General features: G+C 46.3%; 1 protein-coding gene across 8 annotated transcripts; it reads right to left on the reverse strand.

The window, feature by feature from the left end:
* Nucleotides 1-10,708: 10,708 nt before the first annotated feature.
* Nucleotides 10,709-19,264, reverse strand: LOC128894649 (pickpocket protein 19-like). Of its 8 annotated transcripts, none has more exons than XR_008461610.1 (9): nt 18,505-18,635; nt 17,524-18,070; nt 16,368-16,626; nt 15,421-15,708; nt 14,858-15,127; nt 14,621-14,674; nt 13,945-14,166; nt 10,892-12,724; nt 10,709-10,802 (listed from the first exon to the last, which is right to left on the reverse strand). XR_008461610.1 is itself a non-coding variant. In XM_054156532.1 (9 exons), exons 3-9 carry the CDS (start codon nt 17,782-17,784, stop codon nt 12,438-12,440), a joined length of 1,641 nt encoding a protein of 546 aa, XP_054012507.1. In that variant the 5' UTR covers nt 17,785-18,070; nt 18,505-18,578; nt 19,011-19,264; the 3' UTR covers nt 10,837-12,437. The 8 variants fall into 8 exon arrangements, 7 of the variants coding, with proteins under 7 accessions (XP_054012507.1, XP_054012504.1, XP_054012505.1 ...); XM_054156532.1 differs by lacking the exon at nt 10,709-10,802 and adding an exon at nt 19,011-19,264 and having other exon boundaries at nt 10,837-12,724; nt 18,505-18,578; XM_054156529.1 differs by lacking the exon at nt 10,709-10,802 and adding an exon at nt 19,007-19,264 and having other exon boundaries at nt 10,837-12,724; nt 18,505-18,578.

The following is a 19,264-nucleotide window of genomic DNA, read 5'->3' on the forward strand; positions in this document are numbered from 1 at the left end:
CACACACACACACACACACACACACACACACACACACACACACACACCCACGCTCTCTCTCGCTCTCTCGTTACGCTTGCCGAGGAAATTCGTAGAATCGACATTGTGTTGTCACTTTCGGAGAAGCGTTTCTCCAATGGTCCTCTTAGACAAAGTACCCAGCTCAGAGCTTTCCATACTCAGCGAGAAGAGGAGATAAAGGCAAGGAAAACAAATAAATGCCTACAGATTCGTTCCGAACTCAGACTAATGTAAGAAACGAACTATAAAAGATTCGTGAAAGGCGGTTGGGAAGACGCGAAAAGTGAGATGCAAATCTCGGCGTCCAAGTGCGAACTGTGTTCCTCTGTTCGATCGCGGAACGGAGATAGATAGCAAAGGAATGTAAAACGAGCGACTGTAAGTAGCGCAGTACTGCGATTCGATCCGACTCCCATCGACTCCACTCGGCCCGAAGGATACTCGAGGCGTGCTCTCGCTTCGCGTCGAGCTACGGTCAGGATAGATGAATTCGGGACTCGGGCTTTACAGGCGGTTTCGGTCGATAATACGACCCCTCGAATTGGATCTACTCACCGACGTACGAACCGTTGCCGAGGGCGGGGGCGGGTGCCAAAATGTTTATCGACTATGAAATCACGACAGTCGGATAAAAATCACGTCGATAGGGCAAACGTGTTCGATAGTTTACGCGAACGACGAAACAGCGATAACTCGGGGAACACACCTGGCCGAAACAAGTTCAAGTTCCGTACTACTCGATCGATCGTAAAGCAGGCGAGTTACGATACAAACGACGGTTTTACCAAGGACAAGCACGACGATAGGTTTCGTGAAAATTTCACTCGTCATCCTGCTCGACGGCTCAACTTTTCAAAACACACCAGCCACTGCATGGAATTACAGAGTGAAACCTAGTTAGCCGAACGCGATCAACGCGTAACTCGCGCCTCGTCGCAACGGTTCAATGTTCTCTCGTTTAATCTCACGCGCAGCTTTCGAACTCGTGCCACTCGGTTCTCCACTCGGCTCGGATTCCGCGTAGTTCTACGAATTCACCGCAATTAACAGAGTCAATCGAACGTGCAGCGACGATGGAACCCTCGGTTTTATTCGAAAATAATTGAAACGGATAGCCGTGCAAAGGAGACGGTTACATTTTCCTAACGGTTAGCGACAACTTCGGTCGACGAAATTGCGATGCTATTTGCGGAGTATGATTTTCAAGGCATTCGAGATGCTTCGTTTACGGGCAATATCACCTTGACATCAAACGCAATAACAAAGAAATAATAATCAGAGTAATGGAGACAAGCACAGCATATCGTTATGTAACACGTTCGGGTAGATTTTTGAATGCTGTTTGTATAACTAAACACGTTTATGTTGAAACGCGACGTAGACGGATGTAGACGGAATCGAGGAAGTGTTACAAGTGACACACATACAACACGCGACGAAGCGCTACAGACGATAGTCGACACGTGTTTCGAAAGCCGCGTTTACCGACACGTGTACGGTACGAAAAATCTTGCTCGACTGTTGGGTCAAACCGGCAGCTCAGCACCTCTACGTCGCCAATCGAAGCCCTCGTGTCATTAGTCGATAGACATCGCACGATCGATTACGGCCAATGGCACGAGAACACGTAATTAGAAAGAATGTATACGTTTGCGAGTCTGCCGCTGTGGCTCTGAGACCTTTTAGGATATTTCAACGACGGAATACATATGAAACAAATCTGTTCGTACACAGTCAGTGTAATAAATATACGAGTCTGACTCGAGATGAAAATTTTACGTCGAATTTGAAAATCACGAGGTAACTGTAATCTTGCAACACCATCGTAGCAATATTAACATCCATTGGGATAATCGAATCGAATCCTACACTGTTAAAATTCTTTTCGTTTCCTCCTTGGGCGTTATCCTCGATCGAGCAGATCATGTTGGCTGGCGTCTAGACCGGGATAAAAACCGCATCGAGGCGCACGGGACAGAAAAAGAACAGGACAGGCCGAATAACTGTTGAACCGAAGACGAAGATCATCGGCTCGCCCGACCGTCGATAGATAAATCAGGAATTCTTCGTCGAGGCAATCTCTCGATTTTCCGCACATTCGATACAGCCGCAACCGACCGACCCCACCTTGATTTTTAGGGTACCGTCGACCGAGTCTAGAAACAGCGAAAGAAAAACGAACGGGACGCGAAATTTCCCGGAGAACCATTTCGAGATTACGAAGTATCGCTCGAGTCGATCTATCGTACATTAGACGATACACGGACGAAACTTTTGTTTTCTTCTTCGCTTTATTATCGAGCTAACCGTCGCGCCGGTTGCAATTTTCATCTTTAAATCGAGTCGAGAATTTTTAATTCGAACGGCGACGCATCTCCATCAGAAATTGCGCGATCGGATTTCGCTGCAAACCAAAGTCCAGGCGCTCCGAAACAGAGGACGAAGTCATTGGAAATTATTCATTCGCTGCTTCCGTTGTACACGCTTCTCCGTGGAGCAATTTCGTCTATTTATAAAGGACAACAGGATTCCCCGATCCTGCTGCACCATCTTCCTTGGATTGCGAATCGGTAGAGGTACGTTTCCTTCTATTTGCCGAGAGAATGGGAGAGAGAGAGAGAGAGAGAGTCGAGAGAAAATGTTGGCCAGTGAATCGATCGTGCAACACCTAACGAACGACTTATGGACGCATTATACGTCGCCTAAATGTACGAATACGTCTTCCGTCTTCAAGGAAACGTAACACTCGTTCGGGAAATTATTTAAACGGTTACGGATCTTACGATCGAAGAGAAGCAGCAAAGATTGGCTCTGCTTTTGTCGTTGCGAAGTGAAAGTGTCTTTCGCAAAGACGAATTTGACGTAGCGCCAGCGACCGCGACGTAGCAATATCCTCCAGCCGACGTCAAACTATCCAAGTGAATCGTGTTTTAAAATTATCGCGTATAAAAATTGGTCTGGGAAACGTCGAAGAAAAGCCGCGTTAATCGCGCGTTGTTAATCAAGACGATAACTATCGTCGACGATCGACAAAGAAGCACAAGACGTAGTCCGCTTAACGAGATTAATCGCTGTTCGGTTCGGCGCGTACGCTCGAAAAATTCATCAAGGATGAATAAAATTACCGGGACTCCTCTCGTCCCGTTAATTAAGGTGACGAGGCACTGCGGTAATAATTATCGCATCCGCCGATAAAGTTAATCGGACCGTTGGAGAAAAAAGTGGGCGGCAATTGCCAATTGAAACGAAAGGGAGCATCGATCGAACGCGACACGGATTCAACCAAGACAAATTGATTCGCGTGCCGCGTGACGTTCGATCTCGCGGAAAAGACGCAGGATTCGGATCGATGGGGATCGAGAAAAGAACGGAGGCGACAACAGATTAATATCGAAATGAATATATCCTCGGAAAGAATACACGGCGAATCGGTCGATTCCGAGTACTCGTGGTAATCGCGACGTAAAATCCTTAAACACGTGGCTCGAAGGTTCCATAGACGGGAATCATAGAACTCGAAATTTAAGACGTTCGGCTAACAATCGTATTCGCTCGCGTTCCGACTCGTCGAAACTCTTCGAGCCGTAAGTTCCGGAAGTCGCTGCAGCCGCCTTTGTCCCAGTCATTGTTCCCTTGGAAGCCTCCTTCCTCGACAGATTCGAGAACTTTGAAGAATATTCCAAGCAGCGACCCGGAAAATTCAATCGTTTCGATCGTGTCAGCTTTCGCGCGAAGAATATATCAGGTCATCCTATAAGTAATGCAATTCTCCCGTCGTTCGATAAACTGCAACGAAATCGGACTCGACGCGATGTAGTAGTCCCACTCTCACAATAAAGCAAACTATCGCGTGCATTCAATATATTTAATATACTTAAACAGATTGAATGTATTATTTAAGATTTGGTTCAAAAACACAAGATACACTTAACGTAAATTTATTAAAGTAACACGTGGTTCACCCAACGAACGTTCCTGCGTGACTATGCGAAACGTTTGAGCTGATCTCTTGTCGTCGATCGGCGCTCATTCCCGATCATCGGAAACCTCCGCCGAACGCAATGGAACGCAACGCGGCTCTGTTTAGTGCGTGAAACATTCCATGCTTAAGCCGATCGAGTCGTCTCGTATCGATAGAAGAGAAGTAATACCGGACGGTGATACGCGGAGTCGTACAAATTGAGAGTTATGCATTTCCCGCGCGTGCAGGATTGCGCGAACGCAGATCTGCTCGTTTCGAATGGACGCGTCCGCGCATGCAATACGTGTCGCTCGATCCGGAAAATCGTACGTCTTACGACCGACGAGCAAGATATTGCGTTTCGGGAAGATTCTGCTACAACGGATCGAGATCTTTCACCTTTATACTGGCAACGCTGCCGGCAAAATGTTCCTCTGCATTTTCAAATCGTTCGCCTTCGCGAAACGAGGAATAAACTTATCTGATTGTTCACTTTACGGAATATTAGAATCGGATATATACGCATTTTTGCGAATATGTAGTCGGGAACGACGATAAATGGAACAGGTGTGTGACAGGGATTTTCACCGAGGAATTAACCCTTTGAGTGCCAAGGAGCGATATATCCATACACTTGCAAAAAGGGCCAAGTATTTGAAGGGAATCTTTAAATATATCGGTTAAATATTTAGATTTATTTGTGTATTTTAATTTTATTTGAAATACCGTAATGCGTTAAGGTAATTACGTAAAATTGTCTAGAATTTCTCGGATACGTATGATATTTGTCAAATTTCCTCTGGGACTCAAAGGGTTAGATGTAAATAAATTCTGAAGGTAAAGCGTCCGTAAGAAATTCATCTGGACAGGATTGGTAAATTCTCAGATCGCAGGTCCCAGAAGTGAGTGCTACCACAAATGTTGGATTACACCGTTTCTATTTATATAGAAAAAAGATTTATGAATTTTCACGATTATTAGTCTGCCAGCCAACGCGTTAAGGCGACCTCGAAGGAAGGCCGATCCGCGTAGATGCAGGCTGGTAGAAGTCGTTCGGAAGATGCTCCCGCAAAGCGAGCGATCTGTTCCCGCTTAAGTATTAATTTGTTGCGAACCATTAACGTTGGGAAGAAGGCATCCGTCTCCGCATTCTGGGTAGCTCGAATGGAAAATGAGCACGCATTCCTTACGTAAACTATCTTGAGATACACGATGTAACTTTGGTCAAAACAGTTCTCCCGCGAGCGCCGAGAATGTCGTTTATAATGAAAACGTCTCGCGATCCAAATTTATCTCTGCACGTTTGATAACGCGATGGAAATATTACGCCAAACTTGGAAATCTCGTGCTTGGCTCGCGATGAAAATTTTACATCAAACTTGAAACTCAACAATTTGACTCGCGATGAAAATGTTACGCCAAACTTGGAAATCACGTGTCCGGCTCGTGATGAAAATTTTACATCAAACTTGAAACTCAACGATTTGACTCGCGATGAAAATATTCGGCAAACTTGGAAATCACGTGTCTGGCTCGTGATGAAAATTTTACATCAAACTTGAAACTCAACGATTTGTCTCGCGATGGAAATATTACGCCAAACTGGAGAGTCACGAGTGTAACTCGTTATTAAATTTAGCGCGAGCATTCGAGCGCACGGGTTTGGCACGACTTTTTCCGAGTTTCAGCGCAGTGGTCAAATAAATAAATAAACGGGAACCGGTAATCGCGAAACGGGTCGGCGAGAAGGAGAGTCGCGAAACATCGAACACGGGGAAGCTGGGAAAGCGGAAAGCTGTCGGCTCGAATCGAAGCGTATCTTTCCGACAGACCCATTGAAGAAACTCTGGATTCCGGAGAAGACCCGTACCGTCCAAGAGGAGCGGAGGCTTCGGAATTTTTGAATCGAGCTCAAAGTTTATCGACGTCGAACCGGAGGACCGTTGAATGCGGTGACATCCGTAGCGAGACGTTTCCTGGCACGGAGTCAAAACTTTCAGATCCACGGAAGGACAACACCGGAGTGCAAACGTATAAGAAAGATTCGTTTCATTTGGCGTTCGCCCCGTGTGAATTTGAAACTCGGACGGCATACGAATTGGGAGGAATGGTGGTACTCGTGTTTTCGCCGTGTCAAGGTCGAAAGAATAAAACACTGGATTGTGTAAGAGAATGCTGTCGATGTGTAGAAGCGGCGTGTGGCGACGCTAGCTAGTTTTTAAGAAGGGAGTGAATGAGATCGAAGCGAGAAAGTATGTTCGGATATAAAGTAATCTGTAAGGGAAAAAAAAGGTGTAAACAAAAATGTGACGTAATCAACTAGAGAAAGTATTAGTGAAATAGTTTTGTTTCTGTATAAACTGATCACTTTAATAAATAACCGAACCGTACTGTGTGGCGACGCGCTGTCTCGCGATGACAAAAGAACCATTCGTTGTATTGGCTTCGAGGCGAATGGTCGACCTTCCTTTCAGATTCTATTATCTACTAATCATTATATTACTAGCCATTAAATTAGTTTGTTACAAACGGAAAGGAATTTTCTTCTGATTACCCGGAATCGTGCGTCGATATTTTCAGCTTAATCTCAGCACGAACGTTCGTTTTGCATTTGGAAACTTTAAATTTGTTTCGCGAAGAAATCCGCGTCGGTCGCGATGAAAAATACGTTTTCGATTGTTAGAGAGGAGTCGTCTAGGGAACGGGGTCTCGCCATACGTCGACGGGGCCGCTTCCAATCTTTAGACAAGATCGAACTTCGAGGACTGTCTTTCCGAGAGAAATCCGCATGCTCTACACAGACCAAGGATGTTTCCAATTTTTCCAACGAAAAGAAGTTTAAAGTCGCTTGGAAGGTATCCAATACTAGTACCACCCTGTCCCATTTCAGTGTTATCAACAAAGCAGCCGAGCAAACGATACTTCTTTTCCATCACGGTTCCCGGCACGCCCTCTGCTGCTCAACCCTCGCTCCGGCAATTCTCCTTTTCTATCGAATAAACAGACCAAGAATAAACACGCCCGCAGCCAAAGGGAAGATTTAATTTATCGAGAGAAAGAAAGGAAGAAGTTGTCGTCGAGTACCGTAGCTTTCCGTGGCTCTTTAATTTGTAGTCACCTCCCTCTCCGCTCTTGTGAATCCCGTGGATTTCGACGAATCGACGAATCTCCGTGGAGGAAGATGTAGTACGATATTTTCCCGTACGAAGTATTTTCGCGTACGTCTGGCGGGGTGGGGTTCCGTCGCAACGTACAATTTCGACGCCTTCTTCCAGAGACAGACAAAATTTTTCATGTCGGAACAAGGGAGGTACGATGGAAGGAAAGAAGGTCTCCGTCGCGACACGGAAGAAAAATATCTGTCTGCGTAATATCGAACCGATACCGTGGAATAACTTTCACCGGCTCGCGGTACCTGGTCCGAATAGTCGCGTTCCTGTCGCCGGGAACAAGAGGCGAAGGAACTCTTATCGGGAGTAATACGAGGGATGTTCTCCTCGTTCCACGAACAAACGGGACCGGGCGATTACCTAGCTTCTCGAATTGCGCGAGAAGAAGAGGATTTAGATAGCCGCGCGTGAGAAACTTACCGCCGCGAGATTCACGTTATACGCGAATGATATCGAAAGATACGAACGCGAGGAGAGGCATCACACGCTCGTTCGTGCGTCGTCGTCGATTCGCGAGCTTCGATTTCACTGTCCGCGTGGTGGGACAATGACCCACCGGTGATGCGAGCCGGCGTCAACGTGTTAACGGGTTAGGTCTAGTCAACGGGGTGAAAAAATGGGTATTTTAAATAACATTTTGGTTTTTTTTAGAGTAGTTTAATATATTTTATAAAAGAAACTAAGGAAATGCAAAAGAAAATCCTGCCTCGACCTAACCCCTCGACAACGTTGCGTTATTTCGCGGTAACGCGCCTACCGAGATTGAAACGCTCTCGATCGCGTTTCGCGTATTCGTTCGCGTTCGCTCGGTGGCCTGGAGGGGTCATAGGGTCGCGATGAATGATTCCGTCGAGTGGCCAGTGGCGTTCGCGGGATACACGGCAAATGTATTCGTTCAGCCCTCGAAAGCGTTCATAATAGCGTGGCTGGAATGAATTCATCTAGCAGTTACGAGTGTACATTGTCGCGTTTTCGTTGAGCATTCGTCAGAGTTTCGCTACGGCCGAGCACTCAAATCCATGGTACGTACGCGTATGGAAACTAGACGTTTGTCGCTTGGCGTCGATCGATGTTGAGCTCCTTGCAATCTAATCCAGAGAATATCCGTCCGTTGTTAAATGTAACGAAAACGTTGGATAACAAAAATACGAAATTGTCGCTACGGTCGTTCGTTCGCATTCGTTCCATCTTCTTGGAGAGTAGGAAATTCGTCGTAGGGAGCGAACGTATTAGGGGAACCAGAAAGTAACTTCAAATGAATAAATTTATAACAAGTTTTTGTTTTTAATCAATTGTGTAATCGCCCTCGTTATCGACAACCTTCTGCCATCTACTGTGCAAATTTTCAATACTTGATCCATAAAATTCAATCGGTACACTGGATGATCTGATAAATGACAAACATGACATTCGCAGAAAACACGTCACTTTCTGGTCTCCTTAATAATTTGACACGTTCACGCCGGCGTGTACCACCGGTGGCTCGCACTCGCGTGTCTAACAGATGGCGTGTATCACCGCGCCGTCCCGTGGCGAGGAACGTAAACAGCAAGGCACCGGCGTGAATGTGTTAACGTAATTCGAGAATATCGACGAACTCGTGAACTGGAGCGAGCGCGGACCGCGACAGGTTATACGAAAGGAAAGTAATATGTAGCCGGTGATAACGCGAACGAGTTTCGGGAAAGTCTACAAGTTAAATCCCGGCTGATCCTAACACGTCAGGTTTCTGGCCGGATAAAAGTGTCGGTCACGGGGATGCGGTGATCCACTCGGGCACGTAGAACCATGCACGCGCGCGTTAAAGTCCGTACGTTGCAATCACGGACAGGATTAAGATCTTCCAAAGCTCCGGTCTATAGGTATTTCGAGCAGTCTCTGGAGACACTTGTTTCAATGAGGAAAAAAATGTCGAGGAACGAAATGAATCAGAATAAATCGTGTGCACAAAATTCGAATAGAGCGTTTAAAAGTATTAGGTTGTCCCGAAAGTTTCTTTCGCTTTATTGATAAGTAATGCACGCACAATATTTGATGTTTTATGTTATATTACCGAATTGTGCACGATTCATTTTGCTCCATTACTGTTACAACATGAACGTCTATGAAATTAGATTGTCTATTTATATCGGGCTGTCTGGAAAGTCCACGGCGATCTTTACTAGATGGTACAGGTCTGAATATATCGGAATGGCTGAATGTGTACATTTCTGAAAAGGTGAACAAGTTGTGGAACAAAATGATACATATATAATTCGATAAATATACATGAAAATTCAAACATGCCTTTGAATTTTTCTTAAAAATAGCCACGAACTTTCCGGACAACCCAATATAAACACGATCACATAAGATAATTGAGTGCAACTCGCGAAAGAAACTTTCGGGACAACCTGATATTATTTCCGTTTTCTTCGAATCGTTAAATACGCGCGATCGCGTATTCTCAGTTAATAAAATGTTAATAAAAAGATGATAAGAGAAGAAAAGAAGATCTCCCCTTCGAGGAGAGATCTGTAGGTCCTTATCCCGCGACGGGATGTGGACGGAAGGGGATCGAGATGCTCGAAGCTTGAACGTGTACAGTCGGCCAGCATGGCGCGACGTCGAAACTGAAAGAGAAACAGAAGGAGCGATGGAGGCAGAGAAGAGCGAAAAGTAAGCAGAAAAACCGATAGTTGTCAGGGAAACGAAGGAAATCTGCATTTTGTCAAACTGTCGCCGGAAAGTTCGTGGCTACGCCGCCTTTCGAGGCGACCGACGCGACGCGACAAGGGTAAAAGGTGAGGATGAAGGGGAGCGAAGCAACGGAGAACGAGGTACCCTTGGAAGCTGGGGAGGCAAGGGGATGGTCGAGATGAGGATGGAAAAAGGAAGGAGAAGGAGCTCACGGCCGGCCTCCGAGAAGGAAGTGAGAAAGTTTTGGAGTAACTCTCGGCCGTGCTGTTATCTAAACCCTTCGCGTACCTCTTGAGTAGTTTGGGGATGAAGGGGAATGCTTTCTCCTTCGCGTTACGACGGGAATATCCGTCGTATTACTTTCGATAACGATCCCTGTGACGGTATCTTTACCCTTCGTATCCGACGACGACGACGACGACGACGACAGCTTTTTCAAAGACGACGGACCCTGTCGCGTCTCGTAGAATTATGCGCCGCGCAATTTCCAGAGAAAGTAAGAAGAATTGTAAACCGGGTGCAGTTAACAAGCGGTCACAGACGAGTGTCGCTGTGAATGTCGCTTTACTTTACCTACAAGCATTTCATTTATAAAAATGAAGTTCTAAAGTTCTAAAGTTCGAGTTCTAAAGAATCGGAACCCGAACAAACCTCATCGCTGGTTGATTTCCTCCGCCAAATCTGGCGGTGACCAAGTCACCTGTCGAGTGCAAACAGCACGGTGTCAACGGCGTGGCGAATCATCGCGTCCGGATGTCGATCAACGAATAAATTAGCGACGTCGGTGGTCTGTACGTTGCTCGAAATAATACGATATTTCTGTCAAAGTCGTGTACCCTTTTCCTAGAGGGAACGCTTCGAAGGTAGTTTAGGTTAAGCCTCCGCTGACGGTTTTAAAGCCAGCTGGAAAAAGATGCCTCCGTGAAGTATCTCCTTTTCACGCTGGATAAATCTCGCGTGCGACAACCTTTCTGAAAAGAGATAAGCGGGGGTGGGACTTTTTTTTCTCGCAGCTCGGTCGTCGTCGTCGTCGTCGTCGTCGGACAGTGCAACTTCTCACCTCACCCTTTGCCCGATCTCTCTCTCTCTCTCTCTCTTTCCTTCGTCGCCGCACCTCATAAATAATAAATGGCTAAATGGGGATCCGGCAGACGGGTAGTACATTTAGTTCCATCTCAACCGGCCGGATGTAAAGCGTTCCCACCCTCTATGGAACGAGAATATTCGCGCGCAAATGTCGCTCGCAACGTGACGGAGGAGACGACTCGAGTTCTTTTCGAGACCTCCAGGCACCACCTCTGCCCGTCGTTCTTATGTGCGGATGTACAAGGTGTGTCCCGTAACTGCTGATTCTACGTAAAATATTGAATCGAAAATGTAGAATAAAATTTGTTCGCGCGACGCTCTGTTTTCGAAAAAAAAAAAAATAAATTTGAAAATATGTCCCGATTGCTACGAGTCGTCGTGCTCGCAGCATTTCGGTCAACGACAGCATCGATGGAAATTTTTCGCTCCGCTCGCTACAAGAATCTCGAGCGTATTCGATCGAAGAAGATACGCAGTGGAGTACGGTGGATAAATAAGCGATACGACGGGAGGCATTCGCATTTATTTACTACTTATGCGCAAACAGATGTAAGGTGACTCGTGTTTGGACGGACGGAATAAAACGGGGAGATAGACAACGGATGAAGAAAGTACGAAATACGGTCGAATAAACGCGTATTAGTATCGGATGTTACGTAGGTTGGTACGTTCCCGAGGATCCATGCTACCGATCTTTTTACGGCTACGTGGAGTGAAAACTGGATATGTGCAAGAAAATCGGGATCCAAACATTGCTGTTATCCGGTCGAGGTTTCTGTTCTGTGTTTATGTTTGGCGGGAACGTAGAAAAGGACACAGAGCGAGAGAGAAAGAGGTCAGGGGACAAACAGGCAGTCGGCAGAAGCGTTATCAATCGGTTAGGATCGTATCGGGTTGTCCAGAAAGTTCGTGCCAATTTCTAAGAAAAATTCAAAGGCTCGTTTTAAAATTTGATATATATTTATTGAATTATATAAGTACCATATTGTTCCACAAGCTTTTCACTTTTTAACGGATGTACATTTATTATTTGTTTTCAATCATTTCAATATACACATTCACCTGTACCACCTTCCAAAAATCGGCACGTACTCTCCAGACAAACCAACATTACACTTCTCGCTCGGTCGTCGAGAGGGAATCTTGCATTTATCCAGTTTTTACTGTATATTGGTGCGGACGATTCGTTTGATAAACGCCAGCGAAATGTATGACGCGTTTACATAATTCCAGTAATCGCCGAGAAGCCGCGATAGTCGATGTTTCGTGGCGGCGATTATCGTCGATCCGCGACACTTCTATTTGCAGTAAAAAGTAAAAGAAAAAAAAGAGAAACAGGACAGTTATGCGAAATCGATGCTGTTCCAGCGATGTTTCCCTTGCTTCCGTTCTCTTTTATCCCCCTGGCGGTTTATCTTTTTGTCTCATTCGACCATCGACTCGGGCGATAAATCGTGAGTAATGGTAATCACGATTTCGGGGAGCGACTCGTTAGAAACGAGGCGTCTCCCCATCTCGGCTCAATACCTGTTTAAATTCGATTTCACGGACGTGTAATTCACTAAGATCGGGCTTCTCCTCGATCTCGGCTTTATAGAGTTGTAATTCGGAACGGACAGCGCGGAAAGCGTAGGTGGATAGCCGCCATCGTCGACTGCCATCGCTCTTCCCGGTCGAATTTGTTGGCCGCCGGGCGAACGGTAACAGCGAAGGTAGGAGAACACGAGGACCATCAGGTAATAAATCAGCTCTACCGCGCTGAGTAACGAGCCCCCGAGAAATAAGCCGATTATGCCGCCGAAAGACACTGCGAAAGAGATTCAGACTCAGCCGCGCTCGCTTTCCTTGCTTCTCTCGTTAATATGTTAATCCGTGAAAAATATGCGCCGGCTCGCGCGCGAGTCTGGCGAGAGCACGCCCCGAAGGTTCCGATTATCCGATCTAAATGGAACCAAACACTCTGAATTCTGAATTCGACGGTCGAATCGATTTCCCCTTCCGCGACGATTCTTCGCCGGTGCGAATTAATTCGTATCGGTTCGTCCCGCATCGCTGCCTCTTATCCCGCTTTTCGTTAACACCGAAGAAAACTTTCCGCGAGACCGTCCTTTGTTCGCGATGTCGCGGCCCGGCAAAGAATTGCAAATCTCCCTTAATTCGGTCCCGTGGTTGCCCACCTTAGACGAGAGCGAAAAGATTTCCGTAACGGCCGACGTTCGCGTTAATCCGCAAAATGATTTTTCTACGATTCCTTTGGTTCTTTCTCCCTTTAAACAAAAAAAAAAAAAAATAAGGTCGGTTTACACTATCCGCGCAGAACCGTAACGTATCCGTTCAGCACCGATCAGTAAACGTATTCTATAATGCAATTTGTATATAGGTGTTTATACATATCGTATCGTATCAGCACAGACGCACACCTACCGACATATTCTCCTTCAACTTTTCTTCTTCTCAAGCACTTGTGCACACCAAAACGGCGGCATCTCTTTTTTTACAAATTCGTCTGCATCTAATAGCGCACAGCTATCGCAGCCAAGTCTCGCGTACTCTCGTGTGAAAACATTTTTCCTATTTGTGCTATTACGTGCTTTTACGAAACGCTTTCTGTTAACCGACTGATCGTTACCACCGATCGACGAACGTGTAATATAAACACTCGTGTCTGCGTCCGAATCGGAACGGAGCCGATACGGAACCGTTCCGGGTCTGTGCGGATAGTATAAATCGACCTGTACTCGATCCAAGAATTCGATGATCGTAAATCGATTACCGACGCCGGTGTACGTATCGTTGACACGTTAACTGCCGGATTAATAATAATCATAATAATACTTCGTTTATTATGCCTTTGATATCAACTATGATACAAAAAAAAAAATAAATAAATAAAACAAAATTAGGAAAATGGAATCGTGAAAATTCTTACGAGGCTAAAATTTGGTACGTGTATAATTGGAGAATTCAGAGTCGAGCTCCATCGAGATCCACGGAAGCGAACGAAACGATAGGTTTCCGAGCAATTACCAAGGAAATGCAGGTTCGAATAAATCAGATCCATCTTGTACCGGAAGTTCGCCTGGCTGGAAAAGTGTACGTCCAGCGTGATGTCCTGCGATCGATAGGTTCGTACCGCGGCTAAATGCGGCGTGTAGATGTAATAGTCGCACGCTGGTGGACAGTCGCAGACCATGGCATCCTCGTCGATCGGCCCTTTTTCATCCGTGAACGCGTTGTCCTTGTAGAGATCTTGCATGGGTTACGAGATTATACAGGGTGTCTCAGAATTGGTGTAAAAATCGAAAATGAGTGGTAGCTGAGACGATTCCGAACGACAATTTCCTTTGCAAAAATGTCGGACGGTGCTTCGTTCTTGAATTATTAAGGAAAAATCATTCGACGTTTTTGCAAAGGAAATCGTGGTTCAGAATCGTCTCAGCTACCCCCATTTCCGGTTCTGGCACTAATTCTGGGACACTCTACGCAAGTTTAACCGTCGACGGTGGGTGTATCGAGCGTAGATCGACGCTCGGTCCTCGAGCGTGCAACGCGAGTTACGAAACGCTTCGAAACGTTCGAAGAGGTTAGACCACCTAATAGCGTTCCTAATCGTCTCGTACTTGAACGCGTTGCACGCGTGCGAACTTGGAGTTTTCCGAGAGGCATTCCATCCGAATACCACGTACCGTTTCGTTATCCTTACCGTTGTGATCGATTAGGCAGAGGAAATCCTTAACGCCGCAATCACGCTGAGAAACTGAAAGAGAGAGAGAGACAATTCCTTGTATCGAGGTCCCCGTTCAACGCCAGAGGACGAGGTTGATTTATTCAAAGATACTCGTCTATTCGGTTTTCTACCAGGATAGCGAGATATTATTCATACCGCGAATTTGCTTATCAGAGTACTCGGTCTGCTACGAATAAATAGTTTATTATATACCCGATGGAAACAGGAACGACGGGTTGCAACCGCAGTGTTTGATGACGTGCTCCCTCTTGCACATAGACAGACAAGTCTCTTGAGTGTACAAACTGCCGGGAAGGTGTCGGCAAGGTGCCCTGCTCTCGCCCAGATCGTGAATAGATTGCGTGGCGAATCCAGAGATGCAGTCGAAGGACACCGTGGTTAGCGAGTTTATCGGGATCATTCGTCCGTTGGTGGGCCAAACTCGCGGATCCTCCAGTATGAATATAATGCTGTCAGCTTCGTCTGAAAAATTTCCACCAGGATTCCTCCGAACTCGTACTACGGTAAAGACTGGATAAGTTCAGAAAATCGGGACCCAAACATCGCAGTTATCAGCCAAGGTTTCTATTCCGTGCGTAGATTTGACTAGAGTCGAGCGTTGAACGCAGAAAAGGACAGAGAGTGAAAGAGAAAGAAATCGGTTAGGATCAGTTAGGATCGTATTATACCGCTCGCTAGCCGAATTCGTGCCGAGCAGTTACGTTACAGCGTTCCGTTGCAAGTCAGTCTCCGTTCCTTATTTTTCGCGTACTCACCGAAATCTGGAGGTTTGGTTACGTTTATGAAACGAGCGGTGACCCTGAGGCCGCTCCAGGCGCCGAAGCTCGTTGCCCGACGTGGTCGTTCCTCGCGGTGTCCGTGATGCTTCCGTCGAACGGTCTTCTCGGCTAGCTGCGAGTTGAAGGAGTAACAGAACCCGTACTCCGTTTTGTGCAGCTCGAATATCTCGCAGCAGTCTCGGTTCGAGTTGCGCCACCAGCAGTCGGTGAAAAGCTGCTCGCAATTCGGCACCACTTGCAGCAACGCATCCGTCACGTTCACGTCTGCCGCGGCGAGACCGGGCGATAGGACGAACCGGGACAAGCGAAATCGTACGAGTTATTTTCGAACGATATGCTCGCCGGTATGGCGGAAAGATGCGCCGGAATCTGGTTATGGAAATGCGCCACCCCGTATTCTACGGAGATTTTTATTATTCTCATTCGCCAGCGATCGCGATTCCGTCTGCTTTTCAATCGCAGGAATTTTTATTTATTCCTCGAACGAACGATCGCGGCATTACGCTTCTCCTCCCGAGGAACATTTCGACGACGTTCGCGCGACGATGTTCCGTCGTTCAGCACCTCGACTGAGAAACGTTTAACACGTCGCCGCGTCACTCGGAAATGGGCGATAGGGCTCTCTACTATGGAACTAAATAACATCATTTCGAAAGCAAGGTTCCACGAGTTTCGGATAACGTTATAGACCGCGGATTTTTATGCATTTACAAGAAATTGGAACGTGCGAGGAATTACAAAATGCTCATAGTATGCAATAATATAAGGAAGAGTTGTTTGTCTCGAAACAAACTTTGATTCTCATAGAAATATTCAAAGATATTCCCGTGGCGATCTACGTGTTAATAAGAGAGATGCTATAATACTACGCAAATGGACAGACTCGAATGAAACCCACGTCGAATATTCGCGGCGATACCTACCCATCAGTCCGTCGAGTCTGACGCGTTTCAAAAAATCTAGTCGATGAAAATCACCGAAGCTGAGGACCGAGAGTCCAGCGAGAAAGTCGCGGAAAGTTTGCAGCGTCTGTTGGTCGGTGGAGTTGGAAAATATCTGTTTCTCGAGGTCCACGGCTTTGTCCCAGTCGACGCGGTTGTTGGGGCAAAGGGTGACGCTCGGAAACGGAAGGCTGGAAATTCTGTGATTCATCGACTCGATACCGATGGACGTCGGGGCTGCCTGAAAACGATTCAACGCGCGTATGACGCATTAACCGAGGCTGCCCTGGCCGGATTTCGATTCTCGAATACATATTCAGATTCTCTGCTGCGCGCCGGCGGTGGCACGATGCTCGGGGCGTCGGCCAAATGAATATTCTAAATATATAATCGACCGCGCGTACCTGTAATCGAATAACAAATCGCGTTTGCACGCGGAAGCGCTTCGCGTCGAGCATGTTCGTCGAAAAAAACGATCGACGAGTACGGTAACGAGCCACCCGAACATCAGATACTCATTGGTTACGAAGATTCTTTCGATGTATGTACTCGAAGAGACGAGCGGAGAAATTTACCGCTGTAAACGATCGAGAAGACGAAAAGTCTCGAACAATAATACTGCGTAGCGTACATGGCGCATTCCGAGACATTTCGATCACTTTTGGACACGAACGTTTTTGATTTGGTTGAAATTTTTTCTATATTATAGTACCCTCTTGAATACCTTTTTGTGAATTTTTATAGATTTTTGTACCGAACCAAAAAAAAGTTATGAATTTTTTAAAAAAGAAAAACCGTTGTTCCGTTTCTTTTTCAAATTGTGCGTTTCTGAATGAACTTTACGAAAAAAATACAAAACAAAATATCTGAATACTGCTATACGGTTTTTTGATATCTCCGAAGAAAACTTAAATTCCTCAAATTTCGAAACTATTCGTTGTTTTCTTCCCCCAAAAAACTGATTTTTCCCCATTTTATGAAGCATGTCCCATCGTGGACCCGACTTTTTTCTAATATTTTTTTTTGTTTCAGTCTGATGAAAAATGGTCGAAACGGCTTGGAATGGTTTATATAGATAGACGATGACAATCGGACGACGAGTTCGCGAGACGCGTCGAGATATCGAATCGTTGGTTACCTGAAGCTTGGAAGCAACGTAGTAAATGACGGAGGCTGCGACGGCCGCGTGGACCGCGAACACGGCGAACCAGAGCGATCTCTCGATCTTGTGGAGACGCGGATCGACGACGTATCTGAGTCCGTGGAACGAGGCGCTCGCGCAGTAACGTCGAACGGTGGAGAGCAGCGTCTCGCGTCGCTCGATCTTTCTCGATCGGTTCTTCCATGGGTTCGGTTTGGCTCGCGCGAACATGTTTTTCTCGGATCTCTTTAAAATCATCGGTCGCGGCGTGGTCCTTTAGCGAAGACGGCGTCCCCGGCACTCCTCTATTTTTCCCTTTACCATTCAAATTTCCAGACCGAGCCCGCTTTGTTAAATTTCACGAATATCTTCCTCCCGGCGCTCGACCAAGGAACCTTTGTTCTCCGAGCGCGCCGAACGAACGGAACTCCCCTGTTTCTGCAAACTCGCTGGATAATTATTATCGAACTTCTGTTCTTTGACGCTGGCTGCGAGAACCGGGTTTCCCAGTTCCGAGAGTCGGACGGAGAAGTCCACGGTCTGGCTGAAACACGACAGGTACTTTGTAACACCGAAACCCGATGCGCCGTTCGAATCGGAACAAAGTGAACGCTCGCGATCATTTCGTCGGACGTCTTTGGAGAAAACGGTGGGAAAACTTTTTTTTTTTTTTGTACGAAACACGAGTAACGCTTGAACTTTTAATCGGTAATCTGTAATTCGTAATCGATGATCGGTCGCGAATTCTGAACGAGTCGTATTTCGGTTGCGCGGGTAAAAATTTATCGTTACGCGTTTCGTCGGTCGATCCAAGGTTTCGAATTACGAAGCGATTATCTCGATTTCATCGGGCTTCCCGTTGCCAAGGATCGACAGACTAAATCCGTCGTAACGGTTTTACGCGTTAATTCGTTCGTTCGAAAAACGGTTCGACGAAATATCGGTGTCGAGCCCTCGGTGTTCGTCGATGGAACGTACCGGAAACCCACGCGTTGGACAATTAACGGTTTGTTGTTTACGAGAGAAAGAAGCTATCCGTGATACTTCGGTGCCTAGAGAAACCTCGATGTTAGGCTACGTTGGTAAACACGCCCGATTGTATACGTGAGAGTGAGGGAATGAAAGAGGGAAGGGAGCGAGAGAGGCGAACGAGGCTCGCGACGTGTAATTAGATTTTGAAAATAATAGACATACAGTCGGTGTAATAAGTATTCCAGAACGAACCAATATACACGAACCAATTTCAAATAAATGGTTCCTGTACTAATACTTGTTACACTGACTGTAAGTTGTATCAAAGATAACGCGGTAAAGTGCGAGCGAACTCTTAAATTCCTTCACGACTCAACACTCGATATCTGAATTGTTTGGAAACGAATTCTTCGAAATTTGGAACTGCGTCACCTTTCCCAACGGTAAATTCAAACGTGCGTCTCAACCGTTCGGGCACGGCAATAAACAATTTTTTTTTGCACCGTACCGACCATTCGTCACTCGTTGTCTCCTCGATGCGAGTCAGTCGGTTATTGTTCGCCATCGAATACAGTCGTGTGTTGACTTGATACTTCTGACTCGTCCTTGTTACGCATTTTTCTCTCGTTTTCGCGAAACTCGGTTCCGTTTCGTCGCGTTTCATCGACTCGCTTGGCGAACGATCCGCGCGTACCGTACAAAAATATCGAGCGGCATTCGCAACGAATCTGTTCCGCGAATGCGAAAGTGTGGATCTGTACTATTT

This window comes from Hylaeus anthracinus, unplaced genomic scaffold, assembly GCF_026225885.1.
Source record: "Hylaeus anthracinus isolate JK02 unplaced genomic scaffold, UHH_iyHylAnth1.0_haploid 4, whole genome shotgun sequence".
Classification (NCBI taxonomy): Eukaryota; Metazoa; Arthropoda; class Insecta; order Hymenoptera; family Colletidae; genus Hylaeus; species Hylaeus anthracinus.